This window comes from Lytechinus variegatus, chromosome 2 (genome assembly GCF_018143015.1).
Source record: "Lytechinus variegatus isolate NC3 chromosome 2, Lvar_3.0, whole genome shotgun sequence".
Taxonomy (NCBI): domain Eukaryota; kingdom Metazoa; phylum Echinodermata; class Echinoidea; order Temnopleuroida; family Toxopneustidae; genus Lytechinus; species Lytechinus variegatus.
In genome coordinates, this window is record NC_054741.1 from 68,044,653 (window position 1) to 68,062,072 (window position 17,420).

Here is a 17,420-nt window from a genome sequence, read left to right on the forward strand (position 1 = left end):
GTGGAAAACATATTACCTGTCATGATATATATAAAAAGAGATGGTTTTCATATCATTCTTCATATTTTGAGAAGATATATATATATTTATGTATGTGTGTGTACAAATACTCTTTATTTTCTTGTATTGTCATTTTCTTGTATGCAGCTGAATAATCTGATGGTGATTGGTATTGACTCCTACCATGACTCACTGTCCAAGGGCCGATCTGTCATGGGTTTCGTAGCATCCATGAATCAATCACTTACAAGGTATGTTTTAACACACTATCATCTTATCCTAACTATCTATGAAGTGAGATAAGCTTGTTACGTTATACATTTTCTTTTACAAATTTATGTGTCTACAATCTACTCTCTACAGCATCTTTTATAAAACTATTTGGCAAATAATGCATGCCACAGTGGGCACCAGCCATCTCAGTGTAGGGAATTGGGATGTGACTTGCGTGTTTGAGATTGCAAAATACCCTGTATATTAACAATAGCGCCTATTATGGCAGCTTCCTTTACGCAAGACCTTTTCAAAGGCTGGCAACTTATGGCAAGAAAAAGGGGGAAAAAATGTGATGTAAAATACCTTTTCAGCTTTCAATTAATTGATTTCTGGTTCAATACCTGCTGTTAAATTATTATACTGTAGAGAAAGAACATTAATTGGTGCAAACATGAAATCCATGACCTTTTCCAAAATTTGTGGTTGTTCCTGACGTCCATATTTTGTAATGCCGTAACAATGAACTTGTTGTCTTCCTTCTCAGCTTCTACTCATGCTGTGCATTCCAACACACCTCTGGTGAATTCGGTACCAATCTTGCCACCCTCATGAACAGTAAGTATCTCTCTGTGATATATCTGAATGGAAGTTCCCCCCCCCCCCCCGGGATATATCCTCTCAATCACATATAAAATCTGTTTACTTCTTGAGTTTAAAGACCTGTATAATTTCCCACATTAACAAATAGAGTAAAGAAGTATCTCAACTGTTGAAACAATTTTTTTTTAAACGGGCGAGCATATGATCAATAGTTGTCATCAGACAGATTTCCTTGATTTTGATTTGACAAGAACGGGTGTCAGACTGTTATAATGGTAAATGTCTGATAAAGAGACATTTGCTTTATGCGACAAGTCCTTTCACGCTCCCCCTGCTTCTTAAGCCAATTGAATCAAAGAAAATTGTTCAGTATTGTCAGACAAGAAATGATGATGAAACGCTCTCCTGAACTTCCGAAAATCAGTTCAGGTGAGCCATAAATCCTAGACATTATCCTTTGATATACAATGTTAAACATACCTATTTATTGATTTCAATTGTTTGCTTGACAGAGCTAAATCAAGCCCCTCCCCCCACCAAAAAAAAAACCAAACTCACCTCAAGTCCACAGAACTGAAAAATAAATAGGCATTGAGGCTGACATACGGATGAACAAACATTGAAGTCTGCTGTTGACATTTTGCGTAGTTGAGTTTAATGAGTAATTCATTAAAGAAAGCATGCGTTTACCCATCCCTTAGAGAGACCTTCATGAAATGATTTTCTCTGCTTTATGTTTCATGTGAGAAAGCAAATTGCTCTCAAAACATGATATGGAGTCAAATTGAGCAAAATGGAGGTTAGACATACAAGGTCTTTTGTCTCGCCTGCATAGCAGAGTGAGACTAATGGCGCCGCTTTTCCAATGGCGGAGGCGTCAACACCAAATCTTAACCAAAGGATAAGTTTTCGAAATGACAGCATAACTTAAAAAGTATATGGACCTAGTTCATAAAACTTGGCCATAAGGTTATTCAAGTATTACTGAATATCCTGCTTGAGTTTCAGATCACATGACCAATGTCAAAGTTCATTTAGGGTCAATAAACTTGGACCATGTTTGGGGAGTCAAAATCAAAACTTAATAGAAGGTTAACCGAAAGGTTAAGTTTTTGAAATGACAGCATAGCTAAGAAAGTATATGCACCCAGTTCATGAAACTTGGTCATTGGGTTAATAAAGTATTACTGAACATTCTGCCAGAGTTTCAAGTCACATGACCAAGTTCAAAGGTCATTTAGGGTCAATGAACTTTGGCCAAGTTGGGGGTATCTGTTGAATTACCATTATACAGGGCGCGACAAACCCGCTTGCCAGCTTGCCTGGGGCAAGTGAAAATGACGGGCAGGCAAGCATTTCTCAAAGTCAATTGCCCGATCAGGCAAGTGGTTGTTTTGAAAATAAAATAAAATGTCAGTGATAATCACAACTCTCATACATTGTCAAACCAGTAAAAAAAACAGTGGAAACTGATGTAAAATCAGCGCCAATTACAGATAATTTATCACCAGGTACCTCGTTCGAAGAACCGTGCCATCTCATCTTACGTTCCATGTGCGCATGTGCTACTATCTTGCACAATTTGCCGATGCAACCCCCCTCCAAAAAAAAAAGAAAGGCAAAAGTGGCTTAATTTCACATTTTTAATCTTTAAATATATGAAAAGAACGTCTATTTTCCATATCACCTTGAGATTGTTTTGATCTAGTTGGAAACAACCAAAAAAATGAAGAATATTCAGCTCTTTCTTGACCCTGATTTTGATGTTACACTCGGTAAATGTTTTTCTTATTGTTGTCCCACATGTAGACTTTCATGGTGTTGACCAAGTATTAATGTGCAACACCATGAAAGTCTACATGTGGGACCACAATATGAAAAAAATATTCACTGAGTGTAACATCATAATATGATGATGAAAAGACAAGAGAGAGGTGAATATTCTTGATTTTCTTGATAGTTTCCAACTAAATCAAAACAATTTCAAGGAAATATGGAAAATAAATGGCATGGATTTAAAGATGCAAAATGTGAAATTTTTGCCACTCCAGTTGGTGAAAGCTTTTTTTTTTTAAAGCACAAAACGATCTTTTCCAGAATCAAGAAAGAGCTGATCCACTATTCTTTATGTTCTTAATAGTTTCCAACTAAATCGAAACAATTCCCAGGAAATGTGGCAAATAGATGAACAAGTTTTGGTCAAGGTGTTTTTTTTTGTTTTTTTTTAACTTTAACGTCCATTTAGATCTACTAGTACTATATCAAACGTTTTTTTTCTTCAAAATAAACATAAGACTCAGGCCTTCTCATTGGTGAAAATATACTTGTAAATGTGTGTTCTTTACTGTACATGATTCTCAATTGTTTTTATTTTATATGACCTTCATAAATAAAAGTACCGCTGTAAAAAATAATGAAAGAAAATAAAACAAATTGGGCAAGCAGTTTTTTCTATAGGGCAAGCAAATATTTTCATTACTTGCCCTTTAGAGGCCTGCATTATAACTTTGAAAGTTTATGGATATGATTCATGAACTTAGACATAAGAGTAATCAAGTATCATTGAACATCTTATGCGAGTTTCAGGTTTAATGACCCAAGTCAATGGTCATTTCAGGTCATTGAACTTTGGCTATATGGAGGTTATTAGATTCCTGTCATAACTTTCAAAGTTTATAGATATAGTCTATAAATTGTGGATATAGGGGTAATAAAGTGTCACTGACAAGTCGTAGGTCACATGATCAAGGTCAAATGTCATTTATTGTTAATTAATGTAGTATTGTATCATTATATTAATGGTGTTTTTTTATTATTTCATAGTAGTTTTCAAAGTCAGCACTGCTGCTCTATTGAATTGCGTGATACAGGTGAGAATGCCAGAGGCGCTCCACATGTTTATTTATTTAATTGCCCGTTGTACTTGTAGTGATTATGATGAATTGATGTTTGCCATGCAGGTTCCCTGAAAAGATACTATGAGATCAACAAGATGTTCCCAGACCGTATCATCATCTACCGTGACGGTGTTGGAGATGGGCAAGTCAATCTGGTAGTGGACTATGAGATCCCTCAAATCAAGACTGTCCTTGACAAAGTCTATCCTCAGGGGTGAGTTACATAGGTGATATCTTTACAAAGGTCCCATCTACAGCAAAGAAACATTTTGCACTGATGTGCTGATAGGTAGTGACTTTATTTTTTTGTGAGAATTTTGCAAGCGTCCTTTAAATTTTATGAACGCCCATGAAAAAGTGCAGTGCAGGAGGGTATTTCATGAAAGTTGTCAGTTCTGGGAAGGGGTACAGATTGACACTATTAATAAGCAAAGTGCTCGCCAGCCTGCATTCCAACGAAGCCCCTTTTTGATCTGGACAAATTTAATAAGCGTTACTAAGAATTATCCATGTGGGTTGCTATCTTCGCTTTTATTCGACGATCAGCATCCAAAGTTTTCATACAAACCTTACAACTACATGATCTAGTTCTCATATTACTTCATGTTGTGCTTTCTTTCAACAGAACTGTTCACAAGCTGGGTGTTGTAGTCGTTAAGAAGCGCATCAATAACCGCTTCTTCGCAGACTTGAAAGGAGGCCTGTCTAACCCACCCCCTGGAACTGTCGTCGATGATGTCGTCACAAAGCCTCAGCTGTGAGTTCAAAGTGATGAGTAACGTGATAATGATTAAAGAGTTGATTGTTCAAAGCAAATTTAGCCTCGGGGGGGGGGGGGGGGGTCATAAAGATTACGTTAAGCTGCAACTACGCAAAGGAGGAGAATATGAGATGCCAAGAAGGGCACTAACTTTTTTTCCAGAACTTAAATAAAGTGTCAGTTTTTCTTAAAAGCTTATTAAAAAAACCTGCCAAATGAATAAATTAATACTGAACACCCAAATATTTATCAAATGTGTTAATCAACGCCAGCATTTTTCAGTTTGGCTTTTGTGATTAAAAGTGATGGAGTGACCAACATGGCCTAGCACCTCCTTGTCATTCGCATACTAACAAACAGCTGTTTTAAACAGCCTCTATGATGCAATGGAGGGGAATGTATTATTTTTTATACGCTCGTTCTACGGGACGTGTTATTGTTTCATGCACGGTATTCGATTGTTAACTTTTCTTTGTAAACGTGATAACTTCAGTTTGACTTCAACCTAGGCTCATATAATTTGATGTGAATGATACTAGCATGGATCTCAGGAAGCCTATTTATTGATTTTGGGGTCTAAAGGCAAAGGTCAATGTCACAGTTACATATTTTCATCTTCCCCTTTTGCGGTCTTTGTTAACGCGATAACTTCAGTTTAACTTAACTCTGGCTCATATAATTTGGTGTGTATGATACTAGTATGGATCCCAGGAAGCCTTTCGATTTAGAGATCAAAAGGTCAAAGGTCAAGAATGTATTCATCTTACCCTTCTGCAGTCCTTGTAAACGCGATAACTTCAGTTTGACTTAACCTAGGCTCATATAATTTAGTGTGTACTAGCATTGATCCCAGGAAGCCTATAGATTTTTTGGTCAAAGATCAAGGTCACAGTGACATATTTTCATCTTACCCTTTGCAGTCCTTGTAAACATGATAACTTAAGCTCGACTTAAAGGGATGGTCCAGGAGATATTTATACCTCGGTAAATAGAGTAAAATTCACAGAGCAAAATGCTGAAAATTTTATCAAAATTGGATAACAAAGTTGTTGAATTTTAAAGATTTGCATTATTCCGGTAAAACAGTTCTGGGCATGTCTTCATGAATATTCATTAGATGGGCTGATGATATCATATCCCCTATTGTTCTTTTGTATTTAATTATACAGAGATGCCAACCCTCCCGATTTCATCGGGAGGCTCCCGAAAATTCATCCCAACTCCCGCCCTTACGATTACCATCCTTATCCTCCCGAAATTACGATTTTTTTGAATTGATCAAATTGGATTGGAAGGACATGTATCGTCTGCTAACTTTAGCATGTAGTAACTCCATTACGTTCGCTGCTACTAAATTTTGTGTGTTAAAGGTAGACAAATAAGGAGCAGCGAAAAGCTGGTGCATATGATATGCCCAACGGGAATCCACTGTGCACCAGGCCGGTAGGCCCGGCTAGCTTCGCGAGGCGTGTGCGCTCGCGGCCACTGGATTTGTCGAGTCGTGCGGTGGAATATCGGTGTGTGATTTCGGCGTATTGATGGGTTGATATTGACACGAAATGGCGGAAAATTAACAAAAGAAGACCAAGAAATGGTCTCAGAACTTATAAGACTGAATACAGTCTCCAGTACCTGTGTATTCGGAAGTCGGAAAGAGGAATTTACCATGCATTTTGCGCAACTTGCAGCGTGGACATTTCAGTTGAGTACGGAGGTCGTGATGATATTCGGAAGCACCGGCCGTTCGGGAGCCGGAGCAAACGGCATAGGCCTACGGACATTACGAAGACAAGATCTTCGAGCTCCACTAGTACCCTGTTGACTTTATTTCACCAAGCAAGGGACCAGCGCTGGGCTTTTCTTTACTGGATTTATAGTGGAACATAACCTGCCTATAGCCGATAGTGATAATTCCTCCTTATTAATTATTATTGTTGAACAGGTACTTCTTTTGTCCCCTAATTTTTTTTACCATGTTTACATGTACATGTATGAATGCATATTTGATATTTTTTATGTTAAAAAAGTGGGAACAATTTTTATTTGAAAACATGTGAAATGCCCCAAAATAAGGGTCAGATTGCACCAGAGAGCATCTAGAAACCCAGAGCTTCCAGGGCCCTAAGGCGGGCCCTGGACCCCGGCCGCAAGGGTCGAGCGCTCCGCGCTTGAGATGTGCGCTACGCGCACATATTTGGTGGCAGTTGCAAATCCTCCCTAATTCTGATTTCCAAAAGTTGGCATCTCTGTAATTATATGAAATTAGGTTTAATAAAAAAAAACAATTGGGTTGACAACTGATTAAGAGCATTAGTTATTTATTGCCTTTACTTATTTCATCATAAAGGAGACAGATCATTTACATGTATGAAAATTTTGAACAATTATGATTTCATTTGATTACATTAGAAAAATGAAAGTGGGGATATGACATTATCAGCCCACCTAATGAATATTCATGACGATGTGCATATAGCTATTTTCGCAAAATATTGATTAACTTTAAAATTCAATAACCTTGTTTTCAGTATTTTGCTCTGAATTTTACTCTATTTATTTAGAAATAAATATTTTCAGCCCGGACCATCCCTTTAACCTAGGCACATATAATTTGGTGTGTATGATACTAGCATTGATCCCTGGAAGCCTATTGATTTTAATGTCCAAAGGTCAAGGTCACAGGGACATATTTTCATCTTACCCTTCTCCAGTCTTGTAAACGTGATAAATTTTGTTTAACTTAACCTCAGCTCATATAATTTGGTGTGTTTACTAGCATTGATCCCAGGAATTCTATTGCTTTTGGGGTCAGAAGGTCGAAGGTGAAGTCCCCACCTTCCACTTGCTTGACCAATAACTACATTTTCCCCGTTACAGACAGGCATATTATGTGCTCGCCTTAGCGACACTCTTGATGATATGTAGTCCTTATTTTAAATCATCAAGTGACTTGTTGTGAGACTTGTACGAATTACAAGACACATTTTCTGTTTTAATAGTCATATAAGTTATCTGAGTTGAAGTGGTAAATCATCAATTCTAGCAAATCTTATATACCAATGAATTTTTAGTATTTAGCCCTTATTTAAATCATCATGTGACTTGTGAGACTAGTATGAAATAAAACACACTTTCCTGTTTTCATTGTCATACGATTTGATGAGTGGTAGTAAATCATCATCCCTGCAAATTCTCAAGTATGACGCGAATTGGACTGTATCCAATGTTATTTGTCTCTATCTCTCTCTCTCTCTCTCTCTTTCTCCAAATCTCAGATATGACTTCTTCATCATCAGTCAGAGCGTCCGCCAGGGCACAGTTTCACCCACTAGCTACAATGTAGTCTATGATACCACAGGTCTCAAGCCAGATCATATGCAGAGGTTGACCTACAAGCTCACTCATCTCTACTTCAACTGGCCTGTGAGTCTCGTCCTATGTTTCATATGTCTTGCAATATCTCTCAATATCTTGCAATTGTTAATTAATTATTAATAAAAGGAATTGTCGGAGAGTTTTGTCTATCAGTACTCTTTTAATAATAATAACAGTCAAAGTTGGAAGAAGTGGCTTGCCAGACCTGACAATGCTGAAGACACACTATCCCTCTGTGTATAACTGGGCCCCGTCTTACAAAGAGTTGCGATTAATCCAATCAATCGCAACTATGGAAAGCCAGCAAAGTCAACATATAAAATGCATGTTTGTTTAACAAAAAATTTCTAGATATGAATGTATATCCCAGTGTTGTAGTCTAAGCATAAACCTCCAAGGCCAAGGCTTTAACACCCAAGGCCAAGGCTTCAATACCCAAGGCCGAGGCCAAGGCATTTCAAACTTTCGATAGTATAATAGGTGAGAGCGAGCAAAAATTTTGACCTTTATACACTAAAAACAAAAATAATTTCATGGCAGATTTAGACATTGATTAATAATATAGTTACCTTTGTACATATAATTATTTCTATTATTAAATTATTATCATTTATTGTTTTTGTATGCAATTTACATTGCAATAATAATTATTACTATGGTCATCTGATCCTGGCATGCCCATTCTCAACCTATTTCTTTCTCAACTCCCTAGGACAGGGGCGGCAGAACGTATTATTTTTTTGGGGGGAGGGGTGGGTCAAAGCCAAAAAAGGGCACTTACATGTCAAAATTGGCATTTGGTGCAACAGATATTTTCTAAATGAGATTATCAACTATGTGAAGAAGTTGTCTATTTTGTAGAAATTAAGTTGACTATAGCTTTTTTTGTGTGATTCTCATTGATAAGATATTTTGAGTTAGTGGTTTTAAAAATTTAATTATGAAGTTGAAAGACTCGATGTTTGGTCAATTACAGTGCTATTCACTTTTAAAAGGGCATCCTTGCGAGATGTTGCCAGTGCGAATCGTAAGCAAAAACTTTTTGACATTGTGACATAAAAATTAAATACTCTGGGCTGTTTTTGTAATCGTGAAAAAGATGTGTATCTAACTAAAGAATTAAGCGCGAGCTGAAATTTTTAATATACTGATAGGTCTGCAAAGTAAGCTGATAAAGACTGCATTTAGCATGTTTAGTGACTCATAAATATGATACATAACTCACCGATCAAATAATGCGAGCGCAAAGCGCGAGCTAAAAAATTTGTGATATTCCAACCTGAAAAGTAGACATTCTAAACATTTTTTTGTTAACTGGAACAGATTAAGTACCTTACATGTACCTATTAATAATTGATGCAAGTGCAGTACGCGAACCAAAAAATTGTGATATTCTAACCTGAAAAATCTAAACATTTTTGTAACCATAAACATTATTAATATTGTACTAAACAATAAATGATGCAAGCGCGATCCAAAATTTGGCGATTTTCGAACCTAAAATGTATTATAATTTACTATAAAGAAGGGTAATTCATTTTAAAAGGGCATATTTCATTTGGAAAAAATAGCATTTTTGATTTTGGAAAAGGGGCATTTTTCCACAAGGATTTTTTTTTGGGGGGGAGGCAAGAGAGCACAAGTTGAAATTTTCAAATGCTGACCTGAAAATGAGTCACTTTTAGGACTAGTGTCCATTTTCATGTTTTTTTCCTGCTCACAACCCCTTTTACATTTCAATTCTCATTTCTTGTACATGTATCTTCTACACTAAAAACTTTGCTCACTCGCTCACTTCAATTGCTTTCAACTTTTTTGACAGAAATTTTGCTCTCTCTCTATATATATATGCCATGCTTGGCCCCTCAAAACTTTTGTTTCATTATGCCATTGACATAGCCCATTTGGATATTGAAGATGGTGTTCAAGTTTACCAAATCTTTTCAGAATATCATTAAGACTTAAAAAATTCTTCTTAGCCAAAGAAAATAATACAAAGAAAATCCTTGTTATCATTCTTTATGAAAATTGTTGTCAAAATTAGCTGTCAGATCTGTCAGAATTATTCCTGTCATCAAATCACTCTAATCTTTATCACAATGATGATTACTATCATTATTATCATCATTAGTCATGATTACAACACGTTACCAATAAATTTTATTTTTCATCATATACTGTTTTCTTTGTCACATAAATGAATATGATGATGATAATTCTTGATGGCACTGCTAGTACACTTACTACTGCTGACTGCATGGAAGTAGTGCCATTGAATATACAGAACAATTACTAATGAAATAATAACATTTATAATTACTTATATAAAAATAAATGAAAGTACAAAAAATTGCCTTGAAAAAGCCTTGAAAAAGCCTTGAAATTTCAAGGCTCAAAATCCTCAAGGCCAAGGCCCTCTCAAGGCCAAGGCTTGAATGTTCAAGGCCAAGGCTTTGAAAAAGTAGGCCCGAAGGCCAAGGCAGAGCATCAAGACACTACAACACTGGTATATCCAAAAAATTCATTGATTTCTTGACAATTTGATGTGTTCACCTTTGTTTACATATTGCATTTTGCAAATTTGCTGTAGAAAAAATAATGACACTGTTGGATTTCCATAGATTTACAATTGATTTGATCAATCGTAACTCTTTGTAAGACAGGGCCCAGGAAATAAGTTATTGATTTTCACTGGAATCCTGGGGCCTGTTGCATAAAACATTTTACCTGAGAAAACTCTGGTAAAAACAACCTGAGTTTTCTCAGGTAAAAAGTTTTATGCAACGGGCCCCTGATGTGTGATTGGCTGAGAGCAGTTTAGGAATGAATGAAAATCATAGTGAAACTCTTTCCAAGTCATATTGTGGTTTCTTGAATGGGAGAGGGGCAGTGGAAATATACACTGGGACAGAGGGTGATTTAGCCCCCCAAATATCCAAACTAAACCTCATTTAATGAAAAAATCTGACTTAATAAAGGCTCTAACCCTATCTAGGCTGCCCCCGCCGCCGACTTCAACCCTGGATTTAACACTAAACCCTAACTCTAAACCTACCATAAAACCCTATTGCAACCCTAACCCTATATCTTAGACAAAATAAGTCCTGGAAAAATTGTGTCCAGAGAAAACGTTGTGTCACTATAATGGAAGAATTTTTGAGAAATGAACTTTACACCTTAGTCATATGTACATATTGAAAGGACAATGATCTCATTTTATTTGGGGTTCATGAGGTAAACGATCACAGATGTCACTACTATTATGTACTCTAAAATACCTTGTGTTTTCCAAAATTGAACATTTTGCCCAAATTTTTTCTTTGCAATTATTTATTCTGTACTATATGTTCTTTTTTTCTCGCAGGGAACTGTACGCGTTCCAGCACCATGCATGTACGCACACAAGCTTGCATTCCTGATTGGTCAGAGTGTGCATGACACGCCCAGTGCCGACCTCGCTGACACCCTCTTCTACCTCTAGATAGCGAGTAAGAGAAATGAGATGGAACGGTTTACAAGATCAAGACTTGATGTAGTCTAGTAGTGTTCTGCTAGTCAAAACACAGACCTTGCAGTGTTTGTTACAGTCTGTGGTGGTACTACACCTGTTAAGAGTTACAGTACTTCTTTTATTTTTCTATTTTTGGGCCAAAGAAAGAGTAAGGATTGACCTTGCTCTGACATGCATGACAAGGATGAACATCAAGGTTTGTCTTTTTAGAGAGAATTCTCCAAGTGAAGATTCTCACATGTATAGCACAAGTCAGAAGATGGGAAGAAAGTTTCAGAGGACATTGTGTTATTGTTGATACACGTGCACTGTTGAAATGTTTTATATAAAGCACGGATTGTTTTTGATAACTTTCATCACTTGTTATCTTGTGTAGTAATGGTACAGTTATACTTTGTGTTCACTACTGAAAAGCACAATGCATATTTTGTTAAAAACAGATCAATAATAAAAGCAGCCTCTTTTTTTTTTACATATGCTCATATTTTGCTATCTTTCTCAATGTTTTATTGAATTGTGTTGGCGAAAAGGATTGACATTACCTTTTCCTTTTATGACAATTGGGCTTACTACTGCATAGGGAAAACTTTGATTGTGGAAGAATATGTGTCTGTCAAGTAAAATGTACATATGTTTGTGTTAGGATTACGTTAGAATTGTGTTCATCAATGTGTTATTTCGTTAAAGTGTGTCCTTTAACTACTTGTTGCACATCGGTGTTGCACACATTCAGTACATTGATGCTGTTCAATCTTCATAAATACTAGTCAGCATGTCATTAATACCAAACAAAATGATGCCAAACTCTTCAATGATAATACGTTTTTGTAAGAACATTTATAGCAGTATGCAATTAATTCATCTCACAAAAAGTGGATTGATAGAGTAGTGTTTCTAGATTTTGGCAGCACTGAAAATGTTTTGAAATTGAAGAAAATGTGCAATATTTCTTCTTCACCATAAAGACAAAGTTGCACATACTAATGACACTCTGCCTTTGGCCTTTTTAGTACTGTAGCAATTGCATTGTACAAATATATTGTACATATATTGCTCAATTCAGTGTTTCATCTATGGGACATTCATACACATTAATCATTAGTCTATAATGATTAAACATTGCTCTAAATTGATTATCTTAGGCCTGCAACACAAAGCTTGATCTCTCTCTACTGATTTCCATGATTTATAATAATGAAAGGGGTTTTTATATTGCGCACATATCCAGCTTGTTAGGTGCTCAAAGCACTCTTATATTGCCCCTGCTAAGATAGGCTACTGATTTGGAGGTCAGAGCTTTTGAAGGAATTACTTCCTACTGGTACCCCTTTACCTCACCTGCATTGATTGCAGCCCATTGTGGATCAATTTTTTGCTGAAGGAAATGTAGTCTTGGCTGGGATTCGAACCCATAACCCTCAGTTTAAAAGGCTAGAGTCAGAATCCCCACATTTGCATTTTTACATGCAATCAATGTTAGGATACTCCCTTAATTACTCAGTTTGCAAGTCATCTTCTTTCAACTGCAGCAACTGGAATTTTTATAATTCATTGCAGGAAATCTACAATTACAAGATAAAAAAAGTAATTCATTTCTGAATTATGTATACCTGTGAGCAAGCTCAAATACACTCGCTTACACACACACTTTACACATAAAGTTTGAATTAGTTGAACAACAAACAATATCTGTACCATCCTATAACATCTATATTTTCATTCTGTGTTAAATGTTTAGTTTATCCAGAAGAATTCATAAATGAATAATGACACAATCGTCGCTTGTTGCCTGGAAATGTCATTTCTCTTAGTACCGCTTTTTTTTCGTCTTATTTTTTTAAGAAAAAAAAAAGAGAATTTTGCCAAATGAAGTCAAGCAGCTGTCATACTTTAAGATACAATTTTTTATTGATTTAGATATAGGTTGCACTTTAATCGTAGGAACACAGTAAATGGCTGATTACACAAAGGTCAGTTCAAGTGATTCTTGTAATATATGTTTCCTGTTCTGTAAGTGCTTTGCAGAAGATATGTTGCATTCTTTGTCATTTTGAAACTGGTAATAGATAAGTGAGCACTGTATTCATTCTTTTTTCATTCCAAAATGATGTATGCTAGAAGATATGATTTCTTGGGTAAAAAGAAAAAAAAAACCTTGATTAAGATATTGATTTAGATATAAGTAGTTAGCGACCTATGTAGTACACTTTGTCATTAATTTGTAATACCTCAGTCTCTTGCTCCATGGTGGCTGTACGGCAAGTCGAATACAACAGTTTTTGACTCGCAGTACGGTCGCCATAAGGCGAATGTGACTGAGGTATAATTAAAGTGGGAACGTGCTAGAAGCAGATAAATGAGGCTAATGGTCAGAGAATATGTGAAGAGTGTTCAGTCAAAATTGCCCAAAGTTAGGATTCGTTTGAAGTTGTGATCCTTGAAAATACGGTTTCTCAACTTATCGAGCATATTGTGGCAACTCCACTCCCGTCATCATCTACAGGAAATCTATTGGAAATGTCAAATCTATAACGATGATGGTAATAGTTGTAGTAAGCATTTATCTATTCAGAAGTGCTCTATGAGTGTTACCCTTGCTTGTGTTATCAATCTAGAAAGCATATGTTCAGCGGCATTGAATTGTTAATATTTTGGCTTTTAATTAAACTGCTGTTATCAGTGTTAAGTGCATTCAAGTAATCAAATCAAAGTCAAATTAGCATTTCACAAAGACAGATTTACTTAAATTCCACGTTGCATTCTATACAAACATGTTACTGCATTGGGAATACTTACAGTAGGTAGCCAGTAACGAGATTTAGATCTGTCATGACTTGTACATTTACACCTATGATGCATTACTTTAATCCACTCTAGTTTTGTGAAAGCGCAGCCTGATATATTGAACCAGTAGAATGTGATGAGCCCAGGGGCCTGTTGCAGAAAGAGTTGAAATGAAACGCAACTACAAAAATCAATTGCAACTTTATTTTCAACCAATCAGAAGCACACGCTTGTTCCTTACGTGTAATTACTTTGATTTAGGGATGCTAATTTTCAGGCTAAATATATGATGTTCTTAACATAGTTTGGCAGATTTTTTTCACGATTCACTGACTTGTTCTCATTTTTCTGCTTTTACTCAGGAAGAAAACAAGTATTGCCATGTTTCCCTCTTAAGATACCTGCAATATTTTGGCTTATGTTGTACTCTAGGTTGTAGTTTAGACATCAAAAGTATTTTGTGTTTCATACTACCGTCTTCCGTACTTGTAAATATTTGCACATAGCATGTTTAAGTTTTATATAGCTTGTATGTTCTACTAATGTTTGCGTTATTCTCATGTTCATCTCCCATTTGTTTCTTTCAGTGCTATGCTACGAGTACTAACATAAATCATCATGTGTTTGTATATAAACATATCATCATATTCATCATGAGGTTTATGCCTTGCATTAGGAATAGAAGACTGCATTATTAGTTATTTTTTTCTTTCATGTTTGAGATGTTAATATCTTTAAGATGACAGTTTGTGTGATGGCGTAACTATTTTAAGTAGCGTCTATGCAACATGAATAGGTAGCAACAGAGCAAGTAGTTAGTGTTAACAAAGATTGTATTCCTTTCTTGATGAGATTGCATCGTTACTGACTCCACAATTTTTATTTTTTCATTTTTTGTTGTTGATCAGATGATGAACAAGTGTTTCTATAATCAGTATTATGTTTATAACCTCTTTTAGTTTTGTTTGCTACTGTGATTTTATTTTTCTCTTTTTATGTTTTGGTAAGCTTTGTATGTAAATAGATGTATATTGAAAAAAAAAACAAGGGTGCCTTGCACAACAGCATTTTGTGCAGAAAACCAAGATGCTACATTGTTTTAAAATGTTTGGTTTCTGTAACTGTTCCAATTGAAGAAAAAACAAAACAGACATTGATATGCGATGATTCCGCTGCTGATTCAGTGATTCAAGCTTGTAATATACACAACTGACCCAAAACGGTTTCATGTAAAAGAAATCTGTCTGATTCCGTTGGACAGATAACAAGATGTTCATCTTCTCAGTTATTTTGAGGAAAGGTATTTTAATAAACACCAAAAGGAAGTTGTTTTCTGCTACTGCTTGTTTCTGTTGTTTGTTCATTTATAAGAGTTGGGGTTTTGCCACTGTTTTATCAACATTTGTCTTCTGACAAGTGCATATCTGATGTCTTTCCTTGATTATGATTGACTGAGATGCACCTGTAGGTGTCTTAGGCCACCACACACCTTACGAATGTTCATGATCCGATTTTGGAACAAATCGCATTTTGTTTATTTTCTGAAAATGTGAATGGAACATATTTTATTTAAGGTTAAAATTGATAGAATACTAATATAACCATTTTGAAAGATTGCAAGCCTTTATTTTGGAGTAAAGGCCAAATTAGTTTCAAATTGTGGCCAATCGTACAACTGCTATGACGTCATTACGACTAGATATTAAATTCTTCTAAGGATGATAACATAGTCATAGATTCGAACATAGGTATTCGTATGCTGATTACACAGATATTCCAAGTCTCGATATTAGCATCAAATTCTACATTTTATTCTGAAATCAGGTCGCAGACCAATCTTAAGGTGTGCGGTCACCTATACTGTTACTATGGTCATTGTCTATCTATTGTCTATCTTCCTGATCAAGGTAGCTTGACCCTCCTCACTTTGCTGAGCTAGACTGACCTAATGTAACTAGTTAAGGCCATCGGGTTAAAGACCCAGCCTGTGCCCGGAACGAAAAATGGAAGTGACATACGATATATAGCAATCGAAACCAAAACCCATATAGAGAATCAACCTGAAAAGAAAGAATGAAATGAGAAGACTCGATATGAAAGTAGTTTTATATTAAAATCGATTATGAAGTTAGAAAGATATGGGAGTTTGAAAAGTCTTGTACTTTTTTTCTATGGGGATCCTCAAATTGGCAAACATGCTTCAAAATGACTCCACTTAATTTGTATACAAATTTAACACCACGTATGTCGAGGACTTCTAGGGAGAACAGAACCATTATATCAATGGCTCTGAATAGAGTGATCCATCCGTATCTTGTATATATTTAATCTTATATCTTGTACCGGGATCTTGTACAATGTATTTTGTTTTGATTTTTATACAGTAAATAAAACCAAACCAAGGTTAGGAGGAAATAATCAGAAATATGTAAAATGAAAGGCAAAATCTGGATAAAACAACAAGTGGAGAATTGTCCACAAATCACTTGTTTTGGAGCATTTTTGCCAATAAGCCAGTTCGTAGTTCCTTTCTGCGCATGATCAAAAGATTCTACGCATGATCAGAAGAAGGTCATTTGTACTAAAGTGACATGGTGCTTTAAAATGAGATAAGCACCAACTTTGATGTCTTGATTATTCATATATTCTTTTGAATTGTCGCTTTCATTTACATCCACAAAAAACAAAAATGCTTCCACGAACGACTGGTATTTCACAGTTTGTCAAGTACATTGTACAACATGCTAAGATATGCATTCAAAGTAGGAATGCAACAAATACCTCCATTAAGTGTTCATTTGTGTGCTATTCTAGTCACCTGGTCTATCAAATTTCTTCATCCTGCTATGTAAGGCAAGCTTACGTAATATCTTGCTTTGAAATCTGCCTATCATGATGAAAGAAATGAAGGGTCATTTGACTAAAATTGCCCATGAAGTAACTACGAACTGGTCTATTAGAGGATCCCCATTGGAAATGATGCAAGACTACTCATATGCTGCAAACGATTTTGATGAAGCTTGTTATAAATTACTCCTCTCATTCTACTTTTTACAATGAGATTGATTTACTCCATGTGTTTTAGTTTCCAAAAAAAAAAAAAAAAGCAATGCAAGGTTTATGCATTTTCACCGTTTGCCAGCTTGCCTTATTGGGATTTGAAAATAGTCTATGTTGTGCTTTTCACCAGCCTCAAGACTGACATTCTGTGTTAAAAGCGTTGTGAGTCCATAGGTTTGTACCAAAAAAAATGGGTGATTTTCTTCTTTTAAGATTA

General features: G+C 35.8%; 1 protein-coding gene across 3 annotated transcripts in view; it reads left to right on the forward strand.

The window, feature by feature from the left end:
- Positions 1–15,482, forward strand: part of LOC121408762 (piwi-like protein 1) — a 57,835-nt gene extending 42,353 nt beyond the window's left edge. For all 3 annotated transcript variants that reach the window (XM_041600390.1, XM_041600391.1, XM_041600389.1), the window contains exons 14-19: positions 148–251; positions 761–831; positions 3,777–3,927; positions 4,339–4,470; positions 7,749–7,896; positions 11,213–15,482. In XM_041600390.1, the coding sequence (XP_041456324.1) occupies positions 148–251; positions 761–831; positions 3,777–3,927; positions 4,339–4,470; positions 7,749–7,896; positions 11,213–11,329 (723 nt within the window). In that variant the 3' untranslated portion in view covers positions 11,330–15,482. The remainder of the gene's footprint in view (positions 1–147; positions 252–760; positions 832–3,776; positions 3,928–4,338; positions 4,471–7,748; positions 7,897–11,212) is intronic.
- The last annotated feature ends 1,938 nt before the right edge of the window (positions 15,483–17,420 follow it).